Here is a 13,024-nt window from a genome sequence, read left to right on the forward strand (position 1 = left end):
ACTGTTGCCTAAGAAGGGTAAAATAAAAGCGTACTGTGTAGTCCAAATAAATTGCTAATTAGACCCGATAACAAACGTATATGAGACTATCCACTTTCTAAGCAGTTCAAATTTTTGTGCTGAAACAGGACTGCAAACAGCTAATTACTATTAGCAAAGAAGGAAATGGATCAAGAAAGGATTTTTACCTGCTTGTAGCTTCCCCCGTTTCCAGGGATGAACAGAACATGAACTGGTGAATGTCCGAATTGAAATTAGATCTAATTTAACCAAGAAATCAAAACCGAAATCACAACCTGTAAAATAAGTATAACAGAACTGAACTCAACTCAACTTACTTTCTAATCTCGATACAGTTGCTGTTCGAATATAGAATCCCTCGTCGCTTGAAACTAACGATTAGAGCAAAATGAAAGGGGAGAGGGTGAATTGAGCAAAACTAACGATTAGAGCTAGGGTTTTGTATAGCAAATTGAAGACCAAGAACAAACCTTCTTCAAATCATAGGTAGAATTCGTTTTAAATTAAAAAATCATAGATAAATTTTGGAAATACCTTCTTCAATGAAATTCCTTCCTGATCCTAAACGATGGCAAAATTCTGAGAACTGAGGAGATGATGGCGGAGGCGTTTCGTTGATGATTAGGGCAATAATACTCATCTTTGCAAATGGAGGACTTAAAGATCGTGTGATGGCGTAACCGATGAACTGAGGAGTTCGGCTGAGGAGAAGCGTAACCGATGAACTGGTGGGCGGAGAGGAAGGCGAAACATACGGAAAATTTAGGGTTTCTGGATTTCCGATGATGATGATGATAATGGAGCGTAGAGAAAGGCGCAACCGACGGAAAATTTGGGGCTTTTGAGTTCCAATGATGATGATGATAAGGGATAAGTCGAGTATTTTTAAATTGGGTGAAGGTTAATTTGGGGATGGAAAAGTTTTTCAGGAACTCCCTCTTTTAAAGGGTAGAACTCCCTCTTTTAAAGGGTAGATAGATATACTCGTTGCGGCTCTGCCGACTACACTCTAATTCACGGGTCAATTGAATACTACAGAGAAGCCCGGGCGCATATATATGCAGGCCAACAAGATTATTGATTTTGATTTTGTGCAGTATATATATGCGTAGATTGAACGCGTAGATTGAACGTAAAGGTGCAATACCATTCAGATCACTACGATCTAGAAAGTAATATGGATTCTAATAAACAAATCAATAAGATCAACCCGTTTATGATCTGTACTAACCAAATCGGATCATATCTAACCACTACGAGTCCAAACCCGATATATATATTCGGTCAGTTTGGAAACCCAAATAATTGTTTAGTTCTCGATGAGAGGGAGGTGGAATAAAACAAAATCAAATTAAAACTAGAAATTGACATAACAAAGCCAGTTTAGTGCTATTCCAGTAGTTTCTTTCCTCAAACTAAGTTTAATGCCGGACCACTTTTATCCTTTTCCTTTTTTTTTTGCTAAACTGGATTGAGCGGAGTTTACAGGCACTCCGAGTTAGAACCCCATCCAATTAATTATCAATGGCTGGGATCAAAATTATAATTACACTTAAATACTCCATAGTTTCCCCTACTTTGCACTTGTATACCCTCAATTATTTTTGGCAGGATTATATATACTAAAATTTTAAAAATTTACACATGGCTTATATAAGTTAAAATTTTTAAAATTTACACTTTTCTTTTTGATGGCGCCTTTGACGTAGACGGGAAGGGATTCAAATCTAGGCCCCCCATGAGAGAGCGGCATGACTTTGCTATGTGACCAACTAGACCGCCCCAATTTTTTTTAAAATTTATACTTAAATACCCTCGGTTATGCAACTCATGTGATACTCAAATGCCAATTTTAGAAAACTTTAAGTCTTAATTTCTATTGAATTTGTTTATAAATTTATCAAAATCCTATTTAAATTGGAACTATGATAGGATTAAAATAGAATTATGGTAGTCTGAACAGCAAATATAACAAAAAATAAACGTTAAAAAGTCTTAAATCATCGTGTGAGAGACACATGATAAGAGTGATAAATTCTCATGTTTACATAATTTAAGATATTTAAGTACAAATTTTAAAAAACTTTAGGGTACTTAAGTGCTACAAAAAGCAAGAGAGGGTATATAAGTGCAAAATAAGGGGAGAAAAACTTATAGGGTAGTAAGTGCAATTAAGCCAATTTAAAACTCCGGCCCAAATAGGCGCTAGTCGGAGTCCATACGGAAAAAACGGCCAGCTGGACCCTACCTCCGACCGTTACTACATGGTCCACAAAACCAGCAACAGCATAGCCTTACTCCATGGACCCCACATAAAAGTAGCTCCCCCATTCTGGGTTACTCCAACCCGGGTCCCATTAAAATCTGCGCTCTATCACCTTCTTACAATTCCATTGGCCTTCCACTCCCCTCGGCCCCCAAAACAGGCCCCACCACCAACGCCACCATTGCCGACGCTGTCCCTCTCCTTCTTATTTTCCTCCCCTCCTCTCCCGCCCTCTCTTTTTTACAACACCATCGCCCTCCATTCTCCCGCTCACGAGCTCTCGCCCTCTCCGCCTCTCGTTCTCCTCTACAACGAAAGGTTCCATGGTCCCCATTTTCCCGCCAAATTTATCCTCTCTTATTCGAACGTAACAGCTAATTGATCTGCAGGTGTAAGGGCTCGATCTCGGCGGCGCGGAGGAAAAAGCATCTCGATCCTCGCGCGAGTCTCGCCGCCTATTGGCTAGGGTTTGATCGCGCCGTGGAGAAACGCGATCACTAGTAGCGAGCTGAGTAATGACGATGGAGAGAAGGAAGCTGAGTCTGTCGCATTGTCGGCGATGGCCGGAAGCGGAGTCTTGTCGGGCGCCGCAGGGGCTCTCGCGCGGCCTTCGAGGAGCGCGGCTATGATGACGATGTCTATGGAGGTCTTCGATAACGAGGTGGTTCCCTCGACGCTGGCGCCGGTGGCGCCAATTCTGAGGGTGGCTGCTGAGATCGAGGCGGAGCGGCCGAGGGTTGCTTACTTGTGTGAGTTCTTGATTTCGATCCTTGATTTGTTGCTATTATTGGAAGGAATGTTCGATGATCTTGTAATTTCTTTTTGCTGTTTTGCAAATGTAGGTCGTTTTTATGCATTCGAGAAGGCGCACAGGCTGGATCCGAGCTCCAGCGGACGAGGAGTAAGGCAGTTCAAGACCGGGCTCCTTCAGCGTTTGGAGAGGGTGAGATTACCGCTTCTAATTCTACCGTGTTAATCTTTAGGATCAATTTCACTGGAGGTGACGAGATCCCTTTTGGGACTTAGGCTGACGAGGAGGTTTCAAAATAATTAATAAATCGTGATTTTTTGTCTTAATGCAAGCGATACTGAGATTTGTTACGTTTTTTTTTTCTTCTAATTTGGGGAGGTTTTTGTGGGGCGAGACGAGTGAAGTGATTGGTCTCGTGGAATCCGACAGACTCGTGTTTGAAATATTTTATTTTTATTTTCTAAATACACTCCTCTATTTCGTTGAGTCTACGCTATTATTCCTGTTGTTTGGGAGCAATCTTTTACGGTGAGGACCGCATTTATCAATCAACTTTGGGGCTGAAACCGTAAAATACTGGAACTGGAACCGGTTAATATTATTATTATATAAGAAATAGGGTTTTCATTGCTCTTTCTCTTGAATTGTATGAAGACAGAAGCTTTGAGCAGGTTGGCAAATGATGCGCTTCTTCTTTATCTTAAAAATATTTGTTATTTCCCTTTCGATGTAAATTTTAGCTTATAGTTTTCTATAGTTGTTACTTAATTTTATCTTCAGTTAGAAACAAATGTCGAATTTGTCGTGCAGGCGATGCCTTATTTTGGGCAAAACTCTGAAATTAAATAAATGTTAATTCTACTCTTGCAAAACAATGGGTAAAAGCCTTGCAAAACCTAGTGGGGTTTTGAGTTTAAGATTAACTAGGAATTTGAAATGTTTTTTTAATAATAATAGTTAAAACCCAATTATTTTTAATAGTGTAGTTCTTTGGCATCGCATCGTTTAAAAATCCTATAGAATCTAATTTGATGTTTCAGTTTTTATTTTCCTTTTGTTAGGTAGACGTTGAAAGTTAAGCACATAACTCTCTGAGAAATTTATAGCCAAAGTGCTGAGTATAGCTATAAGAAAAAAATTTGAAGAAAAGGAAAGGTAAACCAATTTATTAAAAAAAAAAAAGCAGACTATACAACGGCTCTTATATGTGCTTTATGAGTGCGGAGAAATATCTCTTCTAAAGGAAATTAGAAACCTAGGAAAGACATGCCTGATAACTTATAAGCGTAAGTAATGACTACTAGAATGCGCTTATGGGTACCATGATTTGAATCCATATACAGGATAACACACCAAGTCTTGCTAAGCGGCTAAAGAAGAGTGATGCCCGAGAAATCGAAAGTTTCTACCAGCAATACTATGAGAACTATGTCAGAGCTTTGGATCAGGGTGAACAAGCAGATAGGTATTTTATTTCGTGAGCCACTATTAGGTAATACAATTTTTTTATATTGAGGATGAAGTTAATACTTGTTAATTTTTTTTTGTTGTTGTTGGCCTTTTTTTTTGGGTGGACAGAGCCCAGCTGGGAAAAGCTTATCAGACTGCTGGTGTGCTCTTTGAAGTGCTGTGCGCCGTTAACAAGACTGAGAAAGTTGAAGAAGTCGCACCTGAGGTTTGTTTTACGCTGTTGGCGATGTTGGCTGATGCTTGAATATTTGATCTTAGATAATCAGTTTTTATGCGTCTTTAGCTTTTTGTGAGGTTTTATTTTGATATCTTAATTCTATCATGTTGACAGATCATAGCAGCTGCCAGAGATGTCCAAGAAAAGAATGAAATTTATGTTCCATACAACATTCTTCCCTTGGATGCTGCTGGTGCTTCTCAACCCATCATGCAACTTGAAGAGGTCTGTTCATCCCTGTTTTATACTCCAATCTCCTTTTCATATTATGACATCCCCTGCTGTTTCTACACTCACGAAAATGCTTCTGTAATAGGTGAAAGCATCTGTGGCTGCTTTGCGAAATACCCGAGGGTTGAGCTGGCCGTCTACGTTCGAACAACAAAGGCAGAAGACTGGAGACTTGGATATACTGGATTGGCTAAGAGCTATGTTTGGGTTTCAGGTAGACTACCTCAAAAGTAGGATGCCTGCTCCTTCCCTTTTTCCTGGTTTACTTTTCGTTTATCTGATTTCGTTCTTTTTTTTGTCTCCAGAAAGACAATGTACGAAATCAAAGGGAAAATTTAATTATACTACTTTCCAATGTTCATATAAGGCTAACACCCAAACCTGAACCTCTTAACAAGGTAGGCTTTTCTCTTCCCTTTTCAGTTCAGATGTTATCTGCAATCATTTTTAATCTCTTAAGTAATCTCAAAGTTGTGGTCTAGTGAAAGTTAATCCATGAGATATGTCTGTGATTTCTTATGTGTCACCTGTATTTGGTTAAACATAGTTTAAATTGTTGCATGGAGATCTAAATTGTTGCATGGAGATCAAGAACACACCCTCAGTTTGTTCTCTTCTTTTGGATTGCATTTGATGCGATCAAACTTTTGCTTTGAGATTGTTTTTCATGTACAATATTGAGATGTATAAACACAAAATATAAGAGATTTTTTTTCTGCAGTTTGAAATTTATATATCCTATTTCCTTGAACATTTTAGACAAAATTTCTTTTACACTTTCAAGTGCACACTCAGTGAGTGCTCGGTGATGAAATGAATTGTCATAAAGTAATGCGATGATATCTAGAATTCCAAAAGAATGTGACAATGTCTACAAACTAAACATAGATTGTTGCAAAGATCTAAATGTTTAGGGTGAAATAAGATGCATGATGATGAAAATAAGACACAGTTGTCTTCTATTGAATGCGATGGATTTTGGACTTAGTGGAGATAATTCTTGACTGAAGTTTGTTCCATCATTCAAAAGATTAATCAATGTGTAGTTAACACTTTAGAAGTCAGTTCAATGATGCAAAACAGATTTCAACTGTTTTTGACTTGGGTAAGTATGGATGGATAGTTTGCACTATATATGTTGCTTATGGAATGTGCTTGTTGATGCTTCTTGCTATTATTACACTCAAGTAGTGTATTAGTGTATGATAAGTAATTTAAAAGTTATAGTGATTCGAGTTTATTTGGTGACCCAATGCTAAAAAATCGATTTCCCCATTTGTGTTTTTATCCTGCTTTAATAAGAGATTGATAAAGATTCATGGCATCTAACTGTCATAATTATTCCTGGAAAAGGTTAATCAATCTAATAATGCCAAGACTTGCTTGAAATGGGAAAGGGGTGAATGAAGATCATTCAGGACATATTGCAGAATGAGAATAGTTTAGGGCGTAGTGCAGTATCCTCAATTATGTCCTACTAGTATCTGATCAATCTTGTCTGAAGTAGGAAATAGGAGTGTTGCTCAAGTCACTTATCTTGTAGACCGTCTTGAACTTCTTTTATTACTTTGATCTTTGTTGTCTCAACTAACCTTATGTTTATTTTCTCCAGCTGGATGAACGGGCTGTTGATGCTGTCATGAATAAAATTTTTAAGAACTACAAAACATGGTGCAAATTTTTAGGACGCAAACATAGCTTAAGGTAGGGTACGACACATGTTGTTCTGGATCTTACTTCATGCTTCAGTTAGTTTGATGCTTTAACTGCATGATTATTAGGCTCCCTCAAGCCCAACCAGAAATCCAACAGAGAAAGATCCTCTATATGGGTCTATATCTTCTGATATGGGGTGAAGCTGCCAATATACGATACATGCCAGAATGCCTTTCCTACATTTTTCACAATGTGAGGCTTTATTTTACATTCTTCAATTCTCTTATACAAATTAAGCACACACTTTTTTCATGTGCGTTCTGGAGCAACATTTTAATTCCCATTGTGTTTCAGATGGCGTATGAGCTACATGGTTTATTGGCTGGCAATGTCAGTATTGTAACCGGAGAAAACATCAGACCTTCATATGGTGGGGACGATGAGGCTTTCTTAAAAAAAGTCGTCACTCCTATATATCGTGTTATAGACAAGGTATTTTCAGTGATAGTCAGCACTATAATAAACTGCTTTACTGACAGAACAGTAAAACAATGATGTTAATTTGACAGGAAGCCAAGAAAGGCAAACATGGCAAAGCCCCTCATTCCGACTGGTGTAATTATGACGATCTAAATGAATACTTCTGGTCTGTGAAATACTATACAAGCTACAATCCAAATTATCAATTATATCTGCATTTTCTATTTATTTTTGTTGATTATTCAGGTCAACGGATTGTTTTTCGTTGGGATGGCCTATGCGTGATGATGGAGAGTTCTTCAAGTCATCACGGGAATCACAGCCCGCAGTTCAGGTAAGATGTATCATATTTAAAATCCCTCCTGTTCTCTCCCACTCTCTCAAGTGGATTGACATCTTGCTATTATTAATCTTCAGGGAGAACACCAATCTCAAAAGGTTTCTCATAAAAGCTTGGGGAAATCCAACTTTGTTGAGACAAGGACATTTTGGCACATCTTTCGCAGTTTTGATCGTATTTGGACATTCTATGCACTCGCTCTACAGGTATTAGTGTATACCATCCACAATTGCTCAATTCTAGCTATGGTAAATATTTTGATCGCCGAAAATGTTTCAGGTAATGATAATTGTTTGCTGGAGTGACTATCGTCCATCTGAAATATTCCAGAAAGATGCTATCCGTAACATATCCAGCATTTTTATCACTGCAGCAATCCTTCGCCTCCTGCAGAGTATGAACTCTTTCAAGATGCTTGCTTTACATAGCACTTTTCCTATCGGGACACTGGACATATCATAATTTCAACAGTACCAGTTAGTTGCTGTTGCTAGGACATAGTATATTATTTGATTAAAAGATCTGGCTAGTTATTTGTGCTGCATTGGTGATGTCTATAGTCATTATCTTGCATGATGGTGGTATAGCTTTAGTTGACATTCCCTTGTTGATAAACCATGGGGCACGATGCTCATACGATAATGTCTATAGTTGCTTGCTTGTATTACAGTTCATGAATGTCCATTCTGCTTATTACAATAGATAAATTGGTGAAGAAGGATGAACAATCATTTATACATGGGTGTGAGAATTGCACCTAAGAAAACTATGTTTTTACTCTTCATTCAGTATTTCCAGGAGTAGAATTTTGTAAACTTCCTGCAACATAAAAAGGCTATACTTGAAGATCCTTCAAACTTCAAAGACAAACTTTGAAACAACTAATAGACTAATTTATATGCTACAGAATTGCACAATAACTTGAGTTTGCTTGGGATATCCAATAATACCTGCTAAACCTCTGTCTTGCATTTGCAAGTTTAACTTTTGCATCTCAGGCAATCACCGTTACCTGGGTACTTCTAATTTGAAAACGTACCTAACTTGTACCCATACCCATTCCAAACTCCTAGGACACTCCTTGCATATATGCATATGTTTGTTCGGGCATGTACTTATACAATACATGTTTTCATTTAAAACATTTGTCATACATTTTTTGGATGTATATCTTCGGACAAATTTTTGAAAACACCCAATTTTTAAATTTATATAGCAAAATCAACCCTTTCTGAAAAAATTAGCAAAACCAACCCTTTTCAGATGAAAAGGTCGGTTTTGCTGAGGAAGTGTTTTTCGAACTGCACGGGACTAGCTGTCCCGTGCATTTCAAAACTATCTGCTGAGTGTAGTTCGAAAAGAAAACGAAATGCATGAGACTGCTAGTCTCGTGCAGTTCGAAAAACTCTTCCGCAGCAAAACCGACCCTTTTCATCTGAAAAGGGTCGGTTTTGCTGATTTTTTTCAAAAAGGGTCGATTTTGCTATATAAATTTTAAAATTGGGTGTTTTCAAAAATTTGTCCTATATATTACACTTCACATCCACTCCTTGAGACTCGATGGACAATGCCAGGTTTCGAATTATGATTTTGAACGATTGTTTGGATTTCTAGTTTGAAAACTAGAGATTTTCCAATTTATAATTCACATAATAAAAGCAACATAAAAAGGTGATAGGAATTCTAATTTTTATCCTTGTTCTCACATAAAATATTAATTCTAAGATATAATAGATGTGTACATAATCATTTATATAACCGGGTCCCCGTACCCTACCTTTTACAAATTTGTTGTGTTCATACCCGTACTGGTACTTGTATTTGTACTGGTACTGGTACTGGTACCGGTACCTACCCATGCAACATAGGGCGTCCATCACTGTCTTGTTATCTTGAAATTTATAATCCAACGGAATTCCTCTTGGGCAAATTTTTCTTTGGGAGAAGCCTGAAATATAAACCTAAATAGACCCTGTTACTGAATACCATCTTAAATTTCAGAAATTTGGCAATTATTACATTTCCTTGGAGAAACAAGAGTATTTATGAGCTTGTGCTAAACAAGATTCTTCCTCCATTTGTGCTACTCATAGGATATCAGAAACTTAAATGTATCTATTAACCGCCATTAAATCAAATGGAAATTTTATATGGATGAGAACTACATTGTCGATTCATTCACATATCATAACCTGTATTCTTAGTCTTAATAGCAGTATCTGTATTTGTAATATACAGTGTAAAAGAAGCTACAACATTTTTTTGGTTATATTTTGACATGATTGCACTAGTGTGAATCTGCAAAGCCTTATGTGACATGATGTATTGGGTGGTATTGATAAATTTATTTGAAATTATTTATATCTTGTTAGATGAATGTGGTTGTGCTTATACTTCTCTGTTATTTATTAATTTCTGGCATCTAACTTATGATCAATTGCTGGCAGGTGTTTTGGACCTTGTTTTGAACTTTCCTGGATATCACAGGTGGAAATCTACTGATGTGCTGAGAAACATTCTCAAGATACTACTTAGTATTGCGTGGGTCATTATTCTTCCACTTCTCTACTTGCATTACTCCAATAAGAGAGTTGATTTACCAATTAAAGATCTGACGGAGTGGCTCAATCAAGCAAAAGGAGGATCACCTTTATATCTCTTGGCAGTAATCGTGTACTTGCTCCCTAATGCACTAACTGTGATCTTATTCATATTCCCAATGCTCAGACGATGGATAGAAAACTCAGATTGGCATATCATGAGGTTGTTATTATGGTGGTCACAGGTATCATGAACTCTATCCTATAATATTCCATATATTTGTTTCTTGTTTTGGTTATGAGATTTAACCTTTTAGTTGTTTCAAACGAATTATTATAGATCTTTGGAAGTAATTAGACTTTGAAGCCAGTCATGCAATCAGTCCTGGCTTTCTGAATTACTAGATTTGATTATGTCATCAATATGATCCGTTATCGACTTGGTAAATGTTAACAGTTCCATAGCTATAACTGCGTTCATGAATATGTCCGTCAGATACTAAGGTGAAATCATATATCCTATGCTGTAGCCATTAACTTTGCATGTTCCAGTCAGGCTAAACAATCTATCATCAGTCTTTTTAAGAATAAATATGTAAGATTCATAGCCATAAACAATGTCGCAACTTCTTTTAATTAATTCTTTAAATACAATAGAAGTGGCAACATTGTTTTATTTTATACAGCCCTGAATTGATTTATACCATATGAATATCTTTTTTAATTATGTTTTCAGTTTAATATATATGATATTCTCGCCATCCTTAATAGTTTTTATCATATATTACATAATGGAGGACCATGACAAGAATGTATTTCAGAATTATGCTTAACTTTTCCACTAGATTTTCTTTAACCACGACTTTGTTTTAGTTCTTTGCAGCTTCTATAACTTCCTTCTATGCTTTGCAGCTTACAAGTTTACCCATGTTGTTGTTTCTTATTGTATTATTACGTCCTGTTTTCAGCCAAGAATTTACGTTGGAAGGGGTATGCATGAGAGTCAGTTTGCACTTTTCAAGTAGGTCTATGAATAAGAATTGTACACAGAGTTATGTATTTTATTGGACCTCATCTTGCATAATTACTTACCATGTTCTACGTTTCAGGTACACCTTGTTCTGGTTCTTGCTATTGGCTTCAAAATTAGCTTTCAGCTTCTTTATTCAAGTATTGCTTTTCATCTGAGTAGACAATCTGAATGTTATTCTAAGGACTGAGAATCATTGGAACTACTTTAACAGAATAATTTATTACATAACACGTGGAATCATTTCAAACTAATAAGTTTTCTGTTCCATGCACATCTTTTCGACTAACAGATAAAGCCTATGATGAATCCAACTAAAGATATAATGAAGATCCGCAATATTAAATACAAGTGGCACGAGTTCTTTCCTAATGGTACTTAACTTCTTCTTTTGCATGTTTATGGAGTTTTCTAATATGCATTATACAACTAAAATTTATGCATTTCTTCAGGTAAAAATAACATTGGAGCTCTTATTTCCCTCTGGGTCCCAGTTATCCTGGTACTTCTATAATTATAGGATGATGATTTCATTCTTTGCATTGACAAATACCACATGAAACTTTTTTTAATGCCTTTTACAGGTTTATTTTATGGATACTCAGATATGGTATGCAGTATACTCTACCATATATGGTGGTATCTCTGGTGCATTCGGGCGACTGGGAGAGGTAAAAAATAGAAATAGAAATAGAAATATATATATCATATATATATATATATATATATATATATATATATATATATAAAGTAAGAGGAGAGAAGAGAGAGAGAGAGAGAGAGAGGTGAACTTATGTCAACTTAAGTGGACAAGAGGCATTTGTCCACCAAACTATCCACTCATATATAATATATATATATGATATATATATATATATATATATAAAGACTCTTCATATCTTGCATGATCACTAGGTATCATCAATGGATAGAAAGTTTGGTAATGGTCCATTGAAGTTGACATAAGTCTCTCTCTCTCTCTCTCTCTATATATATATATATATTATATATATATATATATAATATATATATATATATATACTATTAAATATATATATAGTATGTCAGAGAAGGCTAAGAATTTGATTTCTATAAGTAAAGCTTGTTGAAGGTTAACATGACTTCACTTAGGAGCTGAAGTATGCTATATACATCCACAATGATGTCTATTTATCCCTTCCTTTCATTGCCCCATGAATTGTTTACTACAGAAGAGAGAGAATGTCACACTGTTGAACTCAATGTTGAAAAGAATAATAGCGTATAATGTTACACTCGCCCTCTTGATAGCTTCAAGTGCATAAAACATAACACATAGCGTAGATTACATGTTGTTCTTATTTCATTTAAAGAAGGTCTAGAAATGTGCATAATAAATATAAATTAGGAGCATGATTTCATTACATAAAAAATATTTGAAGTAAAATTCTAAAATTTAATTACAGTCTATTATTTTCTCCAAAAAAATTACAGTCTATATTAATTTACAAACAAGTACCACAATAAATGCTCAGATATATCTTAATCCATTCATAATTTCACTTTCATCTCATTCTTCATAAAGCATAAGTTCACATTTCACAATGACATGCATAATTGTGTAATCAATAGTGGCAGCATGAACCATATGGCCTAAAAAAATAATCCAAATGTAAATGCTTAACTTCATCAAGTCTTAAACAAAACAAAAGAAAGGACATAATCTCAAGGCTCTATTACAAGCTATAGTGAAATAGCCTATGTTATATGGAAATAGCAGATGTTATATTGAAATAATGTACTTTATTGAAGTAGTGTCCTCTGTATTGTAACAGTGTAGAATTACAATGTGTTTGAGCTATTTGAAAACAATATACAACATTTAAGGTTTTTACACTGTGTAACGCAAAATAACAAGTTATGTAGTGCATTTTTTTCCAACTTTGGTAAAACTTAAGGGTCCTTCTGGATGAACTCAATGATGCAATTTCCATGCATTACAAGGCCAGAAACAAACAGAATACAGTTCTGTTATGAACTCAT

General features: G+C 35.9%; 1 protein-coding gene across 1 annotated transcript in view; it reads left to right on the plus strand.

The window, feature by feature from the left end:
* Positions 2,821-13,024, plus strand: part of LOC109851385 (callose synthase 5) — a 29,251-nt gene continuing 19,047 nt past the window's right edge. Inside the window, exons 1-20 of the mRNA XM_020421471.1 lie at positions 2,821-3,036; positions 3,130-3,230; positions 4,382-4,503; positions 4,617-4,713; positions 4,840-4,950; positions 5,042-5,170; positions 5,262-5,354; positions 6,569-6,660; positions 6,738-6,864; positions 6,967-7,104; positions 7,182-7,258; positions 7,339-7,426; positions 7,510-7,638; positions 7,712-7,826; positions 9,880-10,217; positions 10,941-10,993; positions 11,082-11,142; positions 11,295-11,376; positions 11,455-11,504; positions 11,587-11,673. Coding sequence (XP_020277060.1) covers positions 2,847-3,036; positions 3,130-3,230; positions 4,382-4,503; positions 4,617-4,713; positions 4,840-4,950; positions 5,042-5,170; positions 5,262-5,354; positions 6,569-6,660; positions 6,738-6,864; positions 6,967-7,104; positions 7,182-7,258; positions 7,339-7,426; positions 7,510-7,638; positions 7,712-7,826; positions 9,880-10,217; positions 10,941-10,993; positions 11,082-11,142; positions 11,295-11,376; positions 11,455-11,504; positions 11,587-11,673 — 2,280 coding nt within the window. The 5' untranslated portion in view covers positions 2,821-2,846. The remainder of the gene's footprint in view (positions 3,037-3,129; positions 3,231-4,381; positions 4,504-4,616; positions 4,714-4,839; positions 4,951-5,041; positions 5,171-5,261; positions 5,355-6,568; positions 6,661-6,737; positions 6,865-6,966; positions 7,105-7,181; positions 7,259-7,338; positions 7,427-7,509; positions 7,639-7,711; positions 7,827-9,879; positions 10,218-10,940; positions 10,994-11,081; positions 11,143-11,294; positions 11,377-11,454; positions 11,505-11,586; positions 11,674-13,024) is intronic.

This window comes from Asparagus officinalis, chromosome 8 (assembly GCF_001876935.1).
Source record: "Asparagus officinalis chromosome 8, Aspof.V1, whole genome shotgun sequence".
Taxonomy (NCBI): domain Eukaryota; kingdom Viridiplantae; phylum Streptophyta; class Magnoliopsida; order Asparagales; family Asparagaceae; genus Asparagus; species Asparagus officinalis.